Below are 22,031 nucleotides of genomic sequence, written 5' to 3' on the forward strand. Positions count from 1 at the left end.
TTTCCTCAATTGTTATCCATAGATATGTTTTCTATTAACTATAGCCTTTGGGCATTGATTGATGAGTTTTGCATGCATACTGTATACCCCTGCACATACTGATCCCAATAAAAGCCTTAAAAGAAGGGACATCGGGGCTCTTCTCTGAGAGATTAGCTAGCCTTTTCTCCCCAAGCAGATGTTTTGGTAGTCTCATTCCACCTGTGACTCTGGGGGACACCACAGGACGGTGTCCCCCACACACATCCAACTATGGGGGAGAACAGCCTCATAGAACACCTACTTGGAGCTGCATATAAACCCCCTCCCCACAGTGCCCCATATCCTCTGTCTAGCCAGGAGGCTGTGTCTATCCTTCCCTCAGAGAAGGGAGGAGGAAACTTCAAATCCCAATCTCAAAACTCTCAGGTTTGAACTCTAACCTATACCCACAATTTTAAAAACATCACTTGGGGCCAGGTATTTACTGCCTCCTATACAGTTAACAAAGAGAAGTCTTAGAACTATGGCAAATCAGCCACCACAGAAGCCAGCTGACTATTGCCCCCAGCCTCAGGCCTCTGTAAACCTTCCCTCCATGAGGGCCTCAGGGCCTCAATTCCAGGTAGAAAAGGCTCTATTTTATAATGCATCCACAGTTCTATCATCCCCAATCCCAATCTGCTTTATGTAGTGTATGTACCTCACAGAAATAAATGCTTGTCTTCAAATAACTCTTAAACCTGCCATAATAACACCAGAAGGAAAGGGCCTGGGTGGTGAGCCAGTGTGAAGCTACCCTGAAATCTGGAAGCCAGCAGCTGGCATACCTTTGACCCCTGCAGGGACATGTATACCAACCCACTGTAGACGTTTTGCTCCAACTTCCTGGAGAGCAGGCCCCGCAAACAGTGTGTATAGTGACTGTGTCAGCTCCATTCACTTTTTCCATCATCATAACTCTGACTGCTACACGAAACTGTTCTCTCTAGACTCAGCACACCAAAGCCCCACCTGAGAAGGAACTGCCAAAGAGCCCTGCAGTGGGTTCAAACAGATGAAACCAAACACCCATGTGCAGACAGGATTCCTTACGGCAGGTGCCAATGTCAACAAGTGATGACCTCAAGTCCCACACTGCCAACCAAATTCTACACTTTTTAAAAAAACTCATCAGCTTTACTCAGACTCAGAGGGAAAGCTATGCCATCATCTAATGTTATTGTAATGGAGAAAATGTAAAGTACCCATGATTCTAAGACCAGAACTGCGACCAAAAAGAAGGAACACTTTCTCAAACTTGAACAAACCACCAAAACCATCAAAATTCTAACACACAGTCCTGTTCCAACTGTTTTAACTGATTGCATACAGACTCTCTCCTGCCCTCGCCTCCAGACATTCACACAGCTTAGGCCCTCTTGAGGTTGCAGATGGACCCAGACTGTCACCACTACCCATGGAGACCACCTGTGAAATTTTAAACCACAATGATGCCAGGGCACACCAGAGTTGGGCATCCTACAACACCACCCTACCTCATTTTCTATCTTCTTGTATCATTAAAAGGTCAGAGTATGTGAAAACACTTTCAAAACTGTAGACCATTCTGCAAGTGTATACTGATGATAAAAATATCTAAGTGGGACCTTTATCCTATAAAAAGCAGTAACTGAAACATTTTATTTTAATTTTTATTTATTTATTTTTAGGGAAGGGAGGGAGAAACAGACGGAGAGAAACACCAATGTGTGGTTGCCTCTCAAGTGCCCCATACTGGGGGTCTGGCCTGCAACACAGGCATGTACCCTGACTAGAAATAAAGGCAGTGACCCTTTGGTTCACAGTCCAGCGCTCAATCCACTGACCCACAGCAGCCAGGACAAGCAATAACCAAATCTTCATGGGAGTTTTTATAACACATAATAAAGAAGTCTAGAGTGAATGAAAAACTTGAGTTAATTTTAAAACCACGTTAGTAATTCACATTAGAGCAAATCTATTTTATGTTTACAATAAAAGCCTACAGCATATTTAAACCTAAGGTGGCTGTATTTTACACCTGACCATGGCAAACTAACAAATAAAATGAAGGAAATGACACTTTGGGACAGAAAATAAACATCTGAGTCAAATAAAGACTCCTTTGTTGAAAACTGACAAAAGCAATTTATCAGCTTCTTTGTAATGATAAAAATTAAGCACTAAAAACAAAGCCCTACCTTCTCAGTTAAGGAGTTGACTTATTTAGGCCCAGCACATTTAAATTGATTTTTTTGGCAGAATGATGGGGTTTTATCCTAGTATTCTTGTATACGTAACACATGGGGTACATTACCTATTAAAATATTTAATAATCACTGTTCTATTTTCTTTCCTATAAAATTATATAAATAATATTAGGTGATTCATCGGAGACAATATGGGTTGCATCAATGAGACTGTTCCACTGTTGCTGCACACAAAGCGAGCCTGACAAGGACGCCACAAGATGAGCTTAGCACTAGATTGCAGGCTACCTTCTCCCAAAATCAGGCTGACCAGCACAGGGGGTTCAGGAGCAGGGGCTGCAGCTGAAAAAGGGACCACGGGCTGAAGGCCAGGCAGTGCGACAAGACACAAAGGTTCAGATTTTGCCCCAGCTCTTAATACTCTTTGAATTTCAGGATCATTACCTATTTAAAAAATTGTCTTTGAAGAATCCATCAAGAAGACATAAACATTGTGCATATATGTATACCCAACAAAGGAGCACCCAAATATTTAAGGAAAATCTTGGAGGACTTCAAGAAAGATATTGACAGCTACAGCATTATATATACTAGGGGATTTTAACACCCCACTGTCAAGAATGCATAGATCTTCCAAACAAAATATCAACAAAGATATTGCAACACTGAAGAATATCCTAATCAAATTGGCTTAACTGATATACATAGAGCGCTTCATCCCCAAGAAGCAAAATGTATATTCTCTTCAAATGCAAATGGAACATTTTCAAGACAGACCACATTATAAGACAAAAAAACAAGCCTCAGCAAATTCAAGAAAATTGAAATCATATCAAGCACTTTCTCTGACCACAAGTGACTCAAACCAGAAACCAACCTCAAGGAAAAACTCAAAAATACTCAATTCATGGAGATTGAATAGCATGAAATTAAACAGTGTATGAGTTAAGAATGAGATCAAGAAAGAAATCAAAAAGTTTCTGGAAACAAATGAAAATGAACTTACAACAACCCAAAACTTATGGGACACAGTGAACAGAGTCCTGAGAGGGAAGTTCATAGCAATACAGGCCTACCTCAACAGATAGAATCATTTCAAATAAACAGCCTAACCCTACACCTACAAGAACTGCAGGAACAATAACGAAGACAGCCCAGAGCAAGTAGAAGGAAGGAAATAACCAGGATCAGAGCAGAATTAAATGACATAGAAAATAAAAGCACAATTCTAAGGATCAATAATCCACGAGCTGGTTCTTTGAAAAGATAAAACTGACAAGCCTTTAAGCAGACTCATCAAGAAAAAAAGACAGAGGACCCAAATAAACACAATCAGAAATGAAAGAGGAGAGATTACAACTGATTCCACTGAAATACAAAGGATTTTAAGAAATTATTACGAATATATGCCAAGATATTTGAAAACCTAGGTGAAATGGACAAATGTCTAGAAAAATATAATCTTCCAAATCTGAATGAAGAAGCGGAAAGCCTGAACAGACCAATAACAGCTGACAAAATTGAAGGAGTAATCAAAAAACTCCCAACACCCAAAAGTCCAGGACCAGATGGTTTCACAGGAGAATTTTACAAACCATTTAAGGAAGAGCTAACCCCATCCTTCAGAGACTATTCCAAAAAATTCAAGATGGAAGACTCCCAAACTCTTTTTATGAAGCCAACATCATCCTAATCCCAAAACCAGATAAAGACACAACGAAGAAAGAAAACTTCAGGCCAATATCGCTGATGAACATAGATGCTAATATCCTCAACAAAATACTGGCAAACCATATCCAGCAACACATTTAAAAGATCATACACCATGACGAAGTGGGATTCATCCCAGGGATGCAAGGATGGTACAATATTCATAAATCAATAAATAAAATACATCACATAAACAACAGCAAAGACAAAAATCACATGATCATATCAATAGATGTAGGAAAAGCATTTGATAAGGTACAGCACCCATTTATAATAAGAAACACTCAGCATAGTGGAAATAGAGGGATCATTCCTCAACATAATAAAGGCGACATACGAGACACCTACAGCCAACACCATACTCAATGAGCAAAAACTAAAAGCTTTGCCACTAAGATCAGGAACAATACAAGGATGTCCACTTTCACCACTTCTATTCAACATAGTTTTGGAGGTCTTATCATCAGCAATCAGACAAGAAAAAGAAATAAAAGGCATTCAAATTGGAAAGGAGAAAGCAAAAGTGTCATTGTTTGCAGATGACATGGTACTGAACAAAGAATATCCTATAGACTGCCCAAAAAAACTGCTCAAACTAATAACTGAAATTGGCAAAACAGTGGGATACAAAGTCAATATTCAGAAATCTAAGGTATTTTTGTACACCAACAATGAAATTATCAGAAACAGAAATGAAGAAAAGAATCCCATTTGATATAGCAACAAGAAAAATAAAATACCTAGGAATAAACCTAACCAAGGAGGTAAAAGACCTGTCCTCAGAAAACTACACAACACTGAAGAAAGAAATTCAGGAACACACACATGTACCATGCTCATGGATTGGAAGAATTAACATCATCAAAATGTCCATAATACCCAAAGCAATTTATAGATTCAACGCAATCCCTATTAAAGTACCACTGACATATTTCACAGCTATAGAACAAACACTTCAAAAAATTATATGGAACCATATATGACCCCAATTTTGAGACAGAAGAACAAAGCAGGAGGGATCACAATACCTGACATCAAACTGTATTACAAAGCCACTATAATCAAAACAGCCTGGTACTGGCATAAGAACAGTCACATAAACCAAAGGAACAGAACAGAGAGCCCAGAAATAAAACCAAGTCTCTATGGTCAATTAATATTTGGCAAGAGGGCAGAAGCATAAAATAGAGTAAAAATAGCCTCTTCAACAAATGGTGTTGGGAGATCTGGACAGCTACGTGCAAAAAAATGAAACTCGATCACCAACTTACGCCATACACAAAAATAAATTCAAGATGGGTAAAAGACTTAAATATAAGTCGTAACACAATAAAAGTCCTAGAGGAGAACATAGTTAGGAAGGACAATCTCAGACATTTCAAGCAGCAATATTTTCACTGAAATGTCCCCTAGAGCAAAGGACATAAAGGCAAGAATAAACAAATGGGACCTCATCAAATTAAAAAGCTTCTGCATGACTAAAGAAAACAGCATTAAAATAAAAAGGGAACCAACTATACGGAAAAACATATTTGCCCAATGATACCTCGGACAAGGCCTTGATCTCCAAAATATATAAGGAACTCACACAACTCCACTCCAGGAACACAAATAACCCAATTAAAAAATGGGCAAAGGACTTGAACAGACACCTCTCCAAGGAGGACATACAGAAGACCCAGAGACATATGAAAAGATGCTCTGCATCACTAGCCATCAGAGATGCAAATTAAAACCACACTGAGATATTACTTCACAAAGGTCAGAATAGCTATCATAAACAAATCAACAAACAAGTGCTGGAGAGGATGTAGAAAAAAGGGAACCCTAGTGCACTCTTGGTGGGAGTGCAGACTGGTGCAGCAACTGTGGAAAACAGTATGGAATTTCCTCAGAAAACTAAAAATGGAACTGCCTTTTGATCCAACAATTCCACTGCTGGGATTATACCCTAAGAACCCTGAAACACCAACCCAAAAGAACCTATGCACCCCAATGTTCATAGCAGCACAATTTACAATAACGAAGAGCTGGAAGCAACCTAAGTGCCCATCAGCAAATGAGTGGATTACAAAACTATGGTACATTTACACAATGGAATACTACTCAGCAGAAAGAAGAAGCTCCTATCCTTTGTGACAGCATGGATGGAACTGGAGAGCATTATTCCAAGTGAAATAAACCAGGCGGTGAAAGACAAATACCATATGATCTCACCTTTAAGTGCAACCTAATCAACAAAACAAACAAGCAAGCAAAATATAACCAGAGACATTGAAATTAAGAACAAAGTGACAGTAACCAGAGGAGAGGTGGAACGGGATAATGTGGGGAAAAGGGAGGAGGGTTTTCAGGAACAACTATAAAGGACACATGGACAAAACTGAGGTGGTGTGGAAGCAGGGGAGGGAAGTGGGGATGGCTGGGGTGGGGAGGAGTGGTGGTGGTGGGGGTGGTGTAAATGCAGACAACTGTACACAATAATTTTTTTTTAAAAAAAGGACTTTAGTGCCCAACGGGCTTTTATGCATGGACATAAACACTCACTGCTATTTATATTTAGTGCTCTATTTAATTAACAGGTTTAAATACATATAATTTTAAAAACTAAAAGAAAAATAAAAGGACACATGGACAAGACCAAGGGGGTGTGGGATCAGGGGAGGGAGGTTAGGATGGCTGGGGGGATGGGGAGTAGTGGGGAAAAAATCCAGAAAGTTGTACTTGAACAATAAAGTTAAAAAAAAATAAAGTAAAATACTGTCTTTGTCAAGTTCTTTATAAACTATCCCAGAGAGCCCTGACTGGTCGGTGATTTAGGCATCATTCTGCAAAGCAAAAGGCTGTTGGTTTGATTCCCAGTCTAAGGTACAAAGGCCTAGGTTGCGGGTTGGCCCCCAGTCGGGGAACATATGAGATATAACTGAATGAGGTTTTTCTCTCACATCCATGCTTCTTCCCCTGTCTTTCACCCTTCCTTCCCCTCTATCTAAAAATAAATAAATAAAATCTTTAACACTGAATCTTAAAAAAATACAACTATCCTAGAAGCATAATCTGTTCCTCAGGACAGAAAAGGAGCAGATATTAGACCTATTTGTAGGTTAGAAAACAAGAGAGCAGTATAATATCAACTTGCTCAAAAATGAATCTATGCTGGGAGGCAGGAAGGATGGAGGCAATGGCCTAAGGCTGGCTGCTACCTCATGAGAGGTCCTGAGCTAATCAGATGAACTGCCTGTCCCTAAAACAAGATCCTAGCCAAAACAATTCTCACATCAAATGGATGGAATCAAATTTCTGTCACTGTTAAAATAATTATATTAAAGTAGAGAGGAAACTCCTTGGCAACACCATCAGAAAAGACTAATCCACATAAAAGTTTAATTATCATCATTTCATGGGTCTCCCTAACAAAATTACAGCCAGTGTGTAGACATACAGCAACTCGCAGGCTTGTGACAGTCTAATAATCATGACATAACACATGGACTATTCACATCTGTGCGGGTCTAGAGGTGAGGAACAATGTGTGTGAACAGGACTGCCCTCAATTCACCCAGCTGCTGGGTCATTCAATTCGGGTGGTAGGTTGTTCAGAGAAAAACCCAGGAAGTCCTCTTGGAGCTGTTGAAATCAACATCGTTTTCCTATGCACTTACTCAGGTCCTTACCTTTATATGATTGATGGGACTCAAGAATTTTAACAAAAACCCTGTTATGAACCAAAGTGGGCCGGAGGGTGGGAGCAATGGAAGGGAAACCCCACGGATCAAGGGCCCATGTCCCACACAACTCTGGAGAATGCAGGCTGACATCAGTGCTGGCACAGCTCCACCCATGGGCCTCCATGCACTTCTGCACTGAGCAATCCTTGCCCTTTCTGTGCTGCTCCCCGTGAGACAGGCATTTCCCCGTTTTATAATAAAGACATTGAGGCTGGCAGGACAGAGCCAGTAGCTAAAACAAGATCCAGAGACAACTCAGCTACTGCTCTATCCACCACAGCCTAAGGCCTGCTGAAAGTACATGATGTCCCCTAAGCCCCAGAGAATTTACTGTACTTACGATTTTTTAAGAGAAAAATAACTTTACATGAACTTATATTCCAATGGCAGATATTATGCCTTTCTCTAAGTGAGAAGTCAAACTCAGCTGAGGGCTGTCCTACAAGGGCCCATACGTCTGCAGGGTCACACCACACTTCCAAGGACCAGTACTATAGGTGAAAAGGGCTGTGGCCATGGTGTCCTGAACCAGGTGTGGTGCCCAGTGTGGTGACTCCTGGCACAGCCATGATCAGGGCTGCAATCAGAGCAGCTAGACAGAGTGAAGGTTGAGTCTGCCAAGGAAGGGGGCCTTGAAGGAGCCCAGGTATAGGTGCCCATCATGTTCATGCACTTCGCTGACGTAGATGGCTGCTTGTCCGTCAGGATCGTGTAGGCTTCTCCGGAAGGCCCCACTGTTGCTGAGTTCTAGGACGAGGCTATACCATGGCAGAAACTTCATCACCATCTCCTGACTAAACAGCTGGAAGGGAAGCACAGTGCAAGGAGAGTTTATCTTCTAAGAGACTATAAGCAGATCCAGCCTTTTAAAAACAAGACAACAGGCCCACAATGAAGTAGCTGATAGTAAGCCCCACATCACCAAACCAAGACTAAACTTAGTTATAATTTAGGCTCTCCCACAAATGAAATCTTAAGCCAGTCAATCAGAATGCCCCCATCAGCACTAATTAGGTAATCTGTCTGGCAGACCCCTGCCATCCTCTAAAGGAAAGTGATCTTGCAATTACCAACGTAATTTTTACTTAGTATGACAACATTTGTTCCTGCTCCCTCTGCCTGTAAAAGTCCCTCATTTTGTATAGCTCCTTGGAGCTCCTTTCTGTCTCTGAGACTGGATCATGCCTGGTTCATGAGTCATTGAATAAAGCCAGTAAGCTCTTTAAAATTTACTCAACTGAATTTAGTTTTTAAAAGACCCCACAGCCCCTCACCATTCGGAAAGGGCTCAGCTCCTCCAGTGAAAAGGAAGCCATATAGAGCAGAGCTAGGTTAAACCAGCTCCCTATTCCTAGCACAGGGCCTGTCCCACAGCAGGTCTAAGTCCCGCCCCCTGTGTAGATCAGGCAAAGGTGCCTCCTGTCACTTGCATACAAGAGGCAAGGCTAACTCAGCATAAACAAGGACAGTGGCTGTCCAACAGTTCTTATGTGATACCCACCATGCTTGCCATGTAGGTACCTCTCTGGATTACCTGGCTGAATACAGAGAAGCACAAAGCACATCCGAGAAAGACACAACATGGAGCCAAGGTCTAGAGCAACATCAACCCCAGAATTCCAGGTTAAAACCAGCACAGCCCCACCGGAATCAATGCCAAGCCCTCTGATTGCATTTAAGATATTTCGGCTGTGCATCGTGCAAATGATGGTTCACGTAAAAGAACCTCAGCAGGTCAAATGAGCACGTCCCTGCCCTGTGAAACATGACAATGGCTCTAGGCTCTCCTTGCAGTCAGTGTCGAGATCAAACACTCCTATGCTAAGCAGGCACCTTCTAGGAGCCTAGCCACTGGCTCAGCTGGGCCAAGAAGCCCACAGGGCTATTAAAAGGTTGTAGGCAAAGAAAAACAGATGGTAACATGTAATATCTGGCAGAACAGAACGATACCCGTAGCAAATAATGATGAAGGACACCACTGCATAAGAGGAACACATGAAAATTAATAGGCAGATGTCTACCTTTTTTTAAAAACATTTTATTTCTCTTTTAAATATTTTATTTATTTATTTTCAGAGAGAGGGGAAGGGAAAGAGAAAGAGGGAGAGAAACACCAATGTGTGGTTGCCTCTCGTGTGCCCCCTACTGAGGATCTGGCCCACAACCCAGGCATGTGCCCTGACTGGGAATCAAACCAATGACCCTTTGGTTTGCAGGCCCACACTCAATTCACTGAGCTACACCAGCCAGGACTACCTTCTAATATAAGGAGAAACAGCTACGTAATCACAAATGTCCAATGAATAATGTCTCCAAGTCACTGGAAATGGTCAGACATACAAGGAGACTATGTTCTAGAAGGTTCAATAGCAATCAAAGTTGCATTACAGCTCAAAATATTCCATAAAACTTCCCAGGACTCATGAAATGCCACCTCCCTTCAGCTATTAGTCCTCCCCCCTCCACTCTTTACATCTGATCCCTAAAGAGATCTCATATCTTCCCGTTAGTTTAACTAGTCACTTTTCTAGAAAGTTCTCAAACTTTTACCTCTATTTTCTGATGCCCATTGCTAAATTCCTCACTGCCCGGGACCAATCTCCACCTGTACTTTCTAACAGCTCTTCAAACTCAACAGACTCCTCAGCTCAGGAGATGGGGCTCCTGACACCAGATGATGACACTTAAGCCCTCACACTTAATCCCTGTCTCAAACCCCGCAAGCCCAGCATCAAGGTGTCTTGTCGTCTGCTGTGCATGTACCATCCCTTCCCTAAGCTCTCCCCACTACCTCTCCTGGCTACTCCAACAACATCCACACAGGCTCCCAAACCCAGTGGAGCCCTGCTACAGGCTGTTCTCCACACAGCACCTACAGTTATCTTTTTAAAACATTATTTGTAGTACATTAGTCCTCTCTCAATTCAGTCAAGCATCAGCTTGTGGGTCCGAACAGGGAAGATGTGTGCAAATCAGAGTCAGTCTGAACAGGGTGAGGGAGAGGCCACACCAAAGGAAGGGAGAGGGCAGTAACACAGAGTGGTGTGAGAGCTCAAGCAGGCTGAGACACTTTCCCCGCAGTGGGGTGGCCTGGCACAGGCTGTCAGAGCACCAGCAGGATGAAGAGGGTATTTATCTGGGAGACAGTCATGCAGATATCAGAGCCCTTCAGAAGAAAGGCTGACCCCTCTCATAGTCGAGAGAAGGAAGAAGGTCGGTGCTAGAGCCCTAGCAGGGGCCATGTGATGGGGACAATGGCTACAGATTGGTGACATTTGGGGAACTGATCAAGTAGGTATGAAGGATAATGGGATCCAGGTTTCTTGCTATTAGAGAAAGGAAGTACAAATATAGAAAGGGAGAAAACTAGAATAAATCCTGTAGTATTGGACTAGAAATAAAGATATCAGCATTATTTATCATTTTCAATTTAAGTAACAGATGAAAATGTTGGTGTAAACATGTTTATACACACCATATGTATATATGACTACACATGCATACATTCTCTGCTTTGTCCACTGAGGGGTCCTGGGAGCAGTGATACCCCGAAAAATCAATGTGGACCCTTAGCCCAGATGTCTTCTAGAAAGAACCAGGACTCCTTGGGCAAATGGTTGATTCCAAGAATGGTAGGTGCATGTCCAAGGTCAAGGAGCCACACTAAAGGGGCTCCCACTGGACAAAGCTGGACAATTGAGCAATCAAAATAAATAATAAGCCCTAGCTGGTATGACTTAGTGGGTTGAGCACCAAGACTGTGAACCAAAGGGCCATGGGTTCGATTCCCAGTCAGGGCACATGCCTGGGTTGCAGGCAAGGACCCCAGTGTGGGGTGTGCAAGAGGCAACCACACATTGATGTTTCTCTCCCTCTCTTTCTCCTTCCCTTCCCCTCTTTCTAAAAATAAATAAATAAAATCTTTAAAAATAAAAGAATAAATGATAGTAACAGATTATACAAACCATTAAGTATAATCGGCAACCATGAGGTCATACTGATATTTACCCAGTTATAAAGTACCTCCCCACAAAATACTCATTAATTACAAATGGAAAAAGAATGACTTCACAGTGGACAACCCTGGCATTCATTCACCACTGAATCAGGTGATAAACATTGCCACTACCAGCATGGGACAAGGTTACATCACTTCCCTCCTGACAAGACATACTGAAAACCCAACTTCACTTTTGTGGTCTCCCTGCCAGAGATGCATAACCTGAATCTAAGCATGATAAACCCTGACAACTCAAATGGAGAGGCATCACGAAACATAACTGACCCGTAATCTACCAACAGGTTAAAACCAAGGAATTGTTCCAGACTGAAGGAGAATAAAGACGTGTTGACTACAGGCCACGCCTGATCCTGGACTAAATAAGTAAAGAATATCATTGGGGCAAGTGGAACAACCTGAATTGGATGTGTTGGACAGTCATAGGTATCCATATAAATTTCCTGTTTGGACAGGTGGCCATAAGGGAGAATGTCCTTGTTGCTAGAAATAAACTAACATATCTAAGGATGATGGGTCATCAGGTCAACAACTTACTGGCAAACAGTTGGTGAAAAACTTTTTTTGTACCCTTCTTGTTAATTTTCTAAGTCTGATACTGTCTCAAAACTTAAAAAAAAAAAAATCCTTGATGATTTTGATCACATTTCACCAGGAACACATCCTGCCACTCCGGTTCTGTCTCATATTTATAGTCTCAGCTCTCTAATCACTCATGTATTCAGTAATAACTTCTGAGTGCCTACTGTGTACCACACACTGTTCTCAGTAATGAACAAAGGAATGAACTAGCCAGAAAATAACACCTGCTCTGGGACCTCCAGTCAATATGGCAGCACAGGTAAACATGGCTAGCCTCCTTGTACAACCACAGCAAAATTAAAACTAAATTATATAACAATCATCACTCAGAACCATCAGAAATCAAGTTGAATGGAAGTCTGACAACTACGGAATTAAAGAAACCACATCCATTCAGACTGGTAAAAGGGGAGCACACATGCAACAGGCTGGACCCAAATCCACATGTGGTGGATAAAAAATTGGGAGGGGTATCTCAGGAACAAGAAGTCCTAGCCCCAAACCAGGAACCCCACCCCAGGGTTCCAGTGCCAGGAAGATAAGCCCCCATAATGTCTGGCTGCAAAACCCAGTGGGGACTGAGTCACTGAGGGAAAGTTCTGGAGTCCCAATCAGTTCCTTTTAAAGAACCCACACACGGACTTACTAAGACTCACTCCCTCTGAGCTCCAGAACCAGGTATCAGCTTGAAAGGCACCAGTGGCATAAAGGGAGGAAATGAAGTGCCTGACATCAAGGAAAAGCTTGGAGACAGCTTTCTCCCAGACAGAAAGGCAGGAGGAGGCCTTTGGCCCTTTTCTGAACCCTCCCCCCACAGAGCCACAAAGTCAGCAGGCGGGTGCTACATCTGAGACTCCATCAATCTGGCTATAACTGTCTGCCCTGCCCTAGAGATCCTGAGACTCCAAGCTGTTAACAGAGACTTTTCCGTAAGAATGGTTGGTCTTGATTCATACTTCAAGACTTCCTAAATCATCTCAAACAAGCAACAGCTGACCTCAGGAGCCCCTAGACCTCCATACCTCTTGCTAAGTGGCCCAGGCCCCCACTAGTAGCAGCCAGCCTAGATTCACAGCTTAGCTTCAACTGGAAATCTCCAAGCCCAGCACAAGTACCAGCCATCTCAGATTGCTTTATAGCCCAGGCAGGGTAGGCCTGGGCAAAACACAGGTGGGAGCCAGCTTGGCCTGTACCACCTGGGAAAGCCCAGAGCCTGCACATCCTACAGGACAGCTACAGACCACAACGGAGCACTACCCCCCTGAGCCTGCACAGCTGATCCTGCATGAGGGTGGAGGTTGGTGGTCAGTGGTCATAGCCAGTCCTTGAAGCTGACTGACTTGGGTAAATCCCTCCTATTGACCTGCCAACAGCAATCAAGGCTCAACTCCAAGAGAAGGGTGTAATCAGCCCACATGAAAGGAACACCTCAAAGACCCAGCATGGGTGATAGGAGAGGCTGTGCCATTGGACCCTACAGGACACCTACTACTTGAGGCCATGCTACAAAGACAGGAAGTCATAGCAGCTCTACCTAATACATAGAAACAAACAAAAGGAGGCTGCCAAAATTAGGAGACAAAGAAACATGGCCCAAATGAAAGAACAGATCAAAACTCCAGAAAAACAACTAAACAAAAGGGAGATAAGCAATCTATCAGATGCAGAGTTCAAAACACTGGTTATAAGGATACTCAAGGAACTTACTGAGGACCTCAACACCATAAAAAAGATCCCATCAGAAATGAAGGATTCACTAATGAAGCCAAGAATCAAATCAATAAGCATAATAGGGGTGCTAGAAGGAGAAAAGAAAGAGCAAGAAACTGGTAATCTATTTGAGAAAAATAATGAAAGAAAACTTCCTTAATTTGGTAAAGTAAATAGACATGCAAGTCCAGGAAGCAGAGTCCCAAACAAGTGGAAGCCATGGATTTGATTGGCTTCCAATCAAAGACACATCATGTGTCCCACTCCAAGACACATCATAATTAAAATGCCAAAGGTTAAAGATAAAGAGATAATCTTAAAAGCAGCAAGAGAAAAGCAGTTAGTTACCTACAGAGGAGTTCCCATATGACTGTCAACTGATTCGCAAAAAAAACTCTGCAGGCTAGAAGGGACTGCAAGAAATATTCAAAGTCATAAAAAGTGGGGACCTACAGCCAAGATTGCTCCACCCAGCAAAGATATCATTTAGAATTGAAAGGCAGATAAAAAGCTTCCCAGACAAGAAAAAACTAAAGGAGTTCATCATCACCAAACCATTATTATATGAAATGTTAAAGGGACTTATTTTAAAAAAAGAAGATCAAAACTATGACCAATAAAATGGCAATACATTATCTATCAACAGTTGAATCTAAAAAACAAACTAAGCAAACACGAAGAAGAGACAGACTCATGGATACTGAGTGTTTTGATGGTTGCCAGGTGGGAGGGGAGTGTGGGGGAATGGGTGAAGTGGTGAGGGGATTAAGAAGTACAAATAGGTAGTTACAGAACAACGATGGGGATGTAAAACACAGTATAAAAAATGGAGTAGCCAAAGAACTTATATACATGACCCATGGACATTCACAATGCAGTGAGGAGTGCCTGAGGGAGTGGGGGGTATTGGGTGGAAGGGGCAAAAGGGGGAAAAGTTGGGACAACTGCAATAGTATAATCAATACCCACTCGGAAGAAGCACACATTCTATAAAGGGAAAGAAACAAACACCCACCACCAAGAGATTACATCCTTGCTGTAGAAAAACTGACAGGTACAGAAACTGAACACTTACTACACTCAGCAAAGTGCATACTGTACATATTCTCATTACATTTTTTCATCACCTATTGAATTCCCACTTCACTGATGGAGAAATTGAGGCAGAGAGACCATAACATCTGCCCATGGTCCCACAGTTGATGAAGTCTTCTTCAAAACCCCTCTTCTTGCCCACCCTACCATTCTGCCTCCTCCTAGGTTCCAATGGGAACAGATTCTGGCTCTGAAGCCAATAAGACAAAGAGGAGGAATGTGTTGTTTCTGAACAGATTATGATTTTCTACAATGACCCATTAAAGTCAAACAACACTGAAAGCCATGGGCCAGTCTGACTAAGCAGGTATATGCAGCCCCTCTCCAGGGCCTAGAACACAGGTCCAGGCACCATAGCACCTTCCAGGACATTAAGTTACAAATATTTTATTAGCTATTAAAATATTCAACACCAATTTCAAATACTGTTCAGGCTATAAAATGGAGCTTTTCAGAAAATAAGATTTCTTTCTGAAGAAAGCACCTGTCAGTATCAGCAAGTTATTAGCCCCATTGTAAAACATGCTAAGTTACATTGGAGCATTTCATGGACATCACTGGGAAAAAGGGTAGGATGACGAACATTTAAAGGCTATGTTGAAGGGTCATTTAAAGGCTATTTTGAAGGGCTACTGGTGAGGGTGGATGATTTTTTTTTTTAATGGAAAAGAATTTGGTGTGCAACGTCCTATAGAGGGGGGTGACTGACCAAGAAGGTAGGAGGGAACAAGGCAGAATGAGGTGTAAAGGTGAGTGGGTTTACATGTGTGGCCACAGGAAGACTCATCTGATAACCCTTTGAGGAGAAGCAGTGTCGTCTGCTAGCAGGAAGGAGGCGGCCAGGTTGCAGAGTTTGGAGGACGGGGGAAAAGGTCCGAAAAAAGCCATCTCAGAGCAAGAGTGAGGCTGACAGGAGGATATAGGCCCCAAAAGGTCATGATGGTAAGAGTGATGATAAAAACACCCAGACCTGAAAACCAGAAGAAAAAAATCAGAGTCCAAATGTTTAAGTTTACATGTCAAGGTGAAAAATAAAAGGTGTATTAAAGAAGTCATTAAAAGTACTAAATATTATAAGCAGAACTAGAATTTCCAGAGCTATAAATCAAGAGAGATCATAATTAGATACATCTTCTAATTATAGTTTTGATTTTTGGAATTCAGTTTTCAGTTACCTTAAAAATCATTCTTTTAATACTAGGTCTCTCGGATAAGAAATCCAACATTGAAAACCCAGGGTTGGAGCGAATGGTTGCCATGCAGACCCAGTACCCTCCAGAACTGCTGGGCCGGATGTTGTCTGGGAATCCAGGCAGGTTCTCTACGAACAGGTCGGCCCCTCCCTTCATCAGGCCAGACACGTAGAATCTGAAAAATTCACCCAAGCAGCTATGAGCAACAGCCCCCAATTTAAGAAAAAATTTTAGCCAAGCACCAAATCAGTCTTGGTTCCAGTAAGTTTATGGAAACAACTATAAACATGTCCATTATAAACAAAGGTATACCTACTGAAAGAAGTACTCATGAACCCTGGGTCCAGCTAGACAGAGTTTCAGGAAAAGGTGGTGGGCCAAGACTCACTGATAGGGAAAGGAACCTTGGATGCACAGTCAGAATTAAATTAAGAGTCTTGCAGACTGTGACACTCAAGTAGTCTGAGAAATGGGAGGAAAAAATACACTCAAGTTTGTTGTTTATCAGTATTACACAAAGGATAAGGTGCCCTGCTGATTCTCAGATTCTGTCCATCAACACCTCCATGCCCATCCTGGGCACAAGGAGCTCTAGTGATCAATGATAGCCCAGCAGATACTACGCGCACCTTCTTATCCTTGCCATGGTCGTCTCTGCCACCAGGATGAAGTCCTCTGCAGGAGAAAGCTGCACTCCATTAGGGAACCGCAACTGGTCCAGTAAAACCTTTACTTCCTTGGTCTCTGTATCATACTCTAGCAGGCTGTGGATGCCAATAGCAAAAGGTCACACAGGGAGAGTACATGACTGTCTTGCTGGTTGGGAGCCTTGCTCCCCTCTGGGCAGGGACCTGCGGAAGGGGACTCAACCTTACACTAGAATGAAGGCCCCTGGTGGTCCCCTGCTCAAATATGGTTCACAGTTGGTCTCTAGGGGCTCTTCCCCATCCACGGCAGCCCCAGGCATCCCCTCCAGACATTCCCCAGTCAGGTCTCTCATTGACCTGGGAGCTGGCTCAGCACCAGGGAGGCCACCATGGCTCTAGCCTCATAGTTCTCCATTAGAGGGATGACCTAAAACCTTGGCCTGCTTGTAGGTCTTTCCCAAACTGCCTAGACCACACCTGCACATGGACTGGCCTATTTTTATTTCTTCTCATCAAAGAGAAAGTAAGACCATCTTGCCTGGTTTGTTGTATCCATCACCCATTTCCAGAAGCCATTAAGGTCCTATCTGAAATGCTGAAATATTATGCTCAGAAATACTCCCAAGTTTCCTAGAAGTAATCAGCTCTGCTAAAGTTACCTTGCCTGACTGATGATCTTACTGAGCAGAAGATATAAAATACATACTCACCGCCCATCGTCTGTTCCTTCCATAACCAGAAGCAGATAATCTCGTCTTTGCCACTTGCTGCTGGAATCCGTAAAATAAATTTTCCTCCCATCCCGAGTTATTGTAAGATCATTCACAAAGGACATTTTCCGCCCCTCAATGGGTGTGTCAGAGGACAGCAACAATTTCACTTCACCTGAAGTAGCAAAGAAGAAAAAGAAAGGAAGAAAATAAAGAAAGGAGGGAGAAGGAGACTTGCTTTCATTCTAAGAACTTGTATCTCAATTGCTTCAAAATATTTATTAGCCTGACTTAAAAAGAAAAAACTAAAGTGAGGTTCTCCATGCCAATGTCAGAAGACTTATTCCTTCTTATAGTAAAAACAATGTTTTTCTTTCTTTCATCAGTTAATTGATGAATTTTTTTTTAGACTACATTAAAGCAAAACCCTTCCTCTAAGGATTAGGAATTTTTTCTTATCGAGACTTAACTGACTAAAAATCTATTGAAAGTCTTAGGTAAAAGGTAATTTTCTATTTGTTTGAGAGAAATATAAAATGTTCTATCCATTTGCTTTTAAATAAAGAAATAAGAAAAGTAGTAAGTTTTTTAAAGAGTAGAACAAACATTTATTAAGTGCTAAGCTCTTCCCATGTATAGCACTTAAACTCTCACAACAATCCCACTAGACAGGCAACTACATTATCCCTATTCATAAATGAGGAAAGTGAGCACAGAGAGGACAAATAACTTACATAGTCACAGAGCCAGCCAATGGCACAGCAGACCCATGCACTCAGTCTGTAGTGCCTGAACCCAGGGTCCCATGCACCACCCATGATAACAAACCCCTCTATAATAGCACCCTCCCCTGCTAAAGCACACACAGCAAATGTTACACTGCTGGTCAAGGTGACATCCTGACCAGTCAGGAGAGAGGAACGACAGGAGGAGCTGGAGAAAGAAAATGAAAGCAGAGACAAAGGGTAAGGATAAGAAAAGACTGAGAGGTAGAAAAACAGAAAGACAAGACATAAAGAAAGACAAAGAAAAATAAAGATGGAAGGAGGAGGGCTAACATCCTCAAAATAAGTCCTGTTGAGACCTGTAGCCAAAACTAACACCAGAGGAAATTGGGATATTAACTAAATGAACATGAGTAGGAATTTATGTGGTATTTATATTAGCTGGTATTTGTAAGGTAATGCTTTTGTACTAGTCAATGAGTAAGAAAATATTAGAGTCTCCAGTAGACTGTATTGAACAAATTCTATTAAATCCACTTATGCACATATTGTTTTAAAAATCTGATATCACCACAGAAGGAAACAAAATATTGTCACATACGTTTCCAGGGATTTACTTCAAACAGTCCCTTATAGGCATCAGCAACAAAGAGGGTCCCATTGGGCCCCGCCCGGATGCCCAGGGGTCTCCCACATGTAGGTTCATCATCTCGGGTTTCTAGAGAAACAAATGGACATAATTTGGTGGCTGGTCTTGATTCTGTCTGTGCCCCCATCAATATACAGGCACTTCATCTATCCCTTCCTAACTACGCATGGTGCTGTAGAGAACAAAAAAGACCATGACATTGCAGACAGACCCACCCGCCAGTATTCCAGTACCCTAGAATTTAGGACAACTGCCCAGCATGTCCAGAGGGACCACCTGAGAATCCAGATCTGGTACCAAAGAATCATGTTCACATCTCAGGACTTGAACAGTTAACTCAGGTACTTCACCAGGAACCAGGCTTCGACTCCAGAATCCCCACAGAACCTCAGGAGTTGGGAGGTTAATCCCAATAGCCTCCCCATCTAGGAGCATGATGGCTTCCTTTCCACATGGTATAAAGGGAGAGTTACTATTTTATTTCTTAGATTAACTCTCTTGCTCTAATACCTACACTCGTGGAAATGCGTATTTACTGCAGGGTGCTTACTTCAGGGTGTCCACTGTGGAAAGCTTACTGTGAGGTGCTTACTGTAAGTACTTACTAAAGGATGCCCACTGTAGGGTGTTTACTATGGAATGCGTACAGCAGAGGAGCTTACAGCAGAAGCAGGGGTGCTTGCCGCAGAGTGCTTACTAGAGGTGTTTAGAGCCGAAATATAGAGTGGAAAAAGGCAGGGTAAAGAACCAAATGTAGAGTATGATTCCATCCCCCATAACCATGGATGGCTGTAAGTATCCATGAACAGAAAGATATCTGCAAAGTTATTCATTAAAATGTCAGTAACAGTTACATATGAAAAAAAATGGGGTTATTTTTTCTTCTCTTCATTGTACCTTTGCATTGTTTGCATTTCACAATGAAAATGCATCATTTTTACAAAAACATTCTACCTATTTAAAAGTGATAACTAATATGAAGTCAGGACTACAAGTGTTTGAACAATAAGATTATTCTACTCTAGTTTTCTAAAATTGAAGTGACTTCAGCGTATTTTTATTTTGAATGACACTGCTGAAATTTCTGAGAAGCTAAAGCAGGAATCCCATTTAAGCATCCAAGTAATGGCAAAGCCAACTGCTTTGCTCTAGTAGCACTTAGACAACACCTATTAATCTTCAAGTTACTTCAAAAGTGAGCACAGGCCTCTGCAGAATGGCAAGTCGTGTAGGGCTGAGAAGTAACCAGCATATGCCATGGCCACTGCCTTGCTGGGAAACTGACATGAGAGATGACAACCAGGCACCATAAGGTCCAAGGACAACTGGCAAATAAAGAGCACATGATAACACCCAAGTCAGGCTCTCTGCCAGGTGGTCAGGGCTCTTTTTCTCCAAGGGTGAACCTGACTTACACAAGGCCATTTGGCACCTTTCTGAATGACTGGAAGAGACATATAAGAGGGGGACTGGAACTGACTTACTGCATGGGCCTGACCCAAACCGGGCGATGGTATCTACTTCACCATTTTCAAATTTTACAACCCGGCCATCTGCTGTACCAGAAAACATCACATCTGTTTAAAAAAATATAAAAAAGAATAAGAGTGATCAATGCAAGAGAGAACCATCGACTGGCTGCCTCCTATACATGCCCAGACCAAGGATCTCATGCAGCCAGACCAGGGATCACACCCCCAGCTAGGTTACTTGGACAATGCTCCAACCAACTGAGCCACACTGGCCCAAGGCATATTACATTTTTTTTAAATGTACATTACAAATTCTAGGGCAACCACAAAAAAAAAAGCTTTGTAAAAGTAACTGATATGCTAAGAAAGGACAAAAAATGAAATCATAAAAACTGCAAAGGGTAGACAGTAGAAGACAAAATTAGTAATAAACAACAAGGGCAATGAAAGAAAACAGTAACAAATATAGTAGCTGCTAACCCAAGTCCTTTAACTCTTACTTTAAACATTAATGGTCTCAATATACCAATTAACAGACAGACTTAGAAGTCAGAGTAGATAAAAAAAAAAAAGAACCTACTATATGTTGTCTGTAAGAAACCCACTTTAAATATAAAAACACATAGACATTAAAAATAGAGGACTGGACAAATATCATGTCAGCACTTAACAAAAGAAAGCTAAACTAGCTATATTAATTTCAGACAGACAACTTCAGAGCAAGTTGTCAATGGAATAAAACCCAACATTACATAATGATAAAGAGTCAATTCTGCATGAAGACATTATTAATGTGTACATGCCTAATAACAAAGTGTCGAAATATATAAATCAATCCACGGTTAGTGTTGGAGACCTCAGCAAAATACAGTTGAACTAAACAGCACCATCAATCAACTGAATATAATTGATATCTATCAACTAGGTAATCCAACTGGTGAAATATACATTCCTCTCAAGCTCACATGGAACAATCACCAAATTAGAACACATTCTGTGCAATAAAGCATACCTTAACACATTTTAAAAAGCTAGAAATTATATAATGCCTGCTCTCAGACCACAATGGAATTAAACTAGGAATAAACAGAAAGAAAGCTGGAAGAATCACATTATACTTGGAGATTAAATAACACACACCTCTTTATAACACATGGGTCAAAGAAGAAGTCTTGAGAGAAATTTTTTAAAAATTTAACAAAATGAAAATATAAAAACAATTTATCAAAATCTGTGGAATGCAGCAAAAGCAGTGCTTCGAGAGAAATTTTCAGCACCAAATGCATATATTAGAAGAGAAATCTAAAACAAACCACCTACCCCTGGCTGGTATGGCTCAATGGGTTGAGCACCAGCCTGCAAACCAAAAGGTCACCAGTTTGATCCTGGGTCAGGGTTCATGCCTGGGTTGCAGGCCAGGACCCAGTTGGGGGCATGTGAGAGGCAACCAATCGATGTTTCTCTCTCACACATCGATGTTTCTCTCCCTCTCTTTCTCCCTCCCTTCCCCTCTCTCTAAGAAAAAAATAAAATCTTTTTAAAAAATGAAAATAAAGTTAAATAAACCATCTAAGCTTCCACC

General features: G+C 41.7%; 1 protein-coding gene across 4 annotated transcripts in view; it reads right to left on the reverse strand.

The window, feature by feature from the left end:
* Positions 1-1,961: 1,961 nt before the first annotated feature.
* APMAP (adipocyte plasma membrane associated protein) overlaps positions 1,962-22,031 on the reverse strand; it is a 39,745-nt gene continuing 19,675 nt past the window's right edge. Inside the window, exons 4-9 of one of the 4 annotated variants that reach the window (XM_024577068.3) lie at positions 20,462-20,554; positions 18,930-19,046; positions 17,604-17,778; positions 16,876-17,010; positions 16,229-16,421; positions 1,962-8,450 (exon numbers count right to left, since the gene is read on the reverse strand). In XM_024577068.3, coding sequence (XP_024432836.1) covers positions 8,241-8,450; positions 16,229-16,421; positions 16,876-17,010; positions 17,604-17,778; positions 18,930-19,046; positions 20,462-20,554 — 923 coding nt within the window. In that variant the 3' untranslated portion in view covers positions 1,962-8,240. The remainder of the gene's footprint in view (positions 8,451-16,228; positions 16,422-16,875; positions 17,011-17,603; positions 17,779-18,929; positions 19,047-20,461; positions 20,555-22,031) is intronic. The other 3 variants (XM_045185133.2, XM_024577069.4, XM_024577070.4) reach the window with 3 other exon arrangements.

Source organism: Desmodus rotundus, chromosome 6 (assembly GCF_022682495.2).
Source record: "Desmodus rotundus isolate HL8 chromosome 6, HLdesRot8A.1, whole genome shotgun sequence".
Taxonomy (NCBI): Eukaryota; Metazoa; Chordata; class Mammalia; order Chiroptera; family Phyllostomidae; genus Desmodus; species Desmodus rotundus.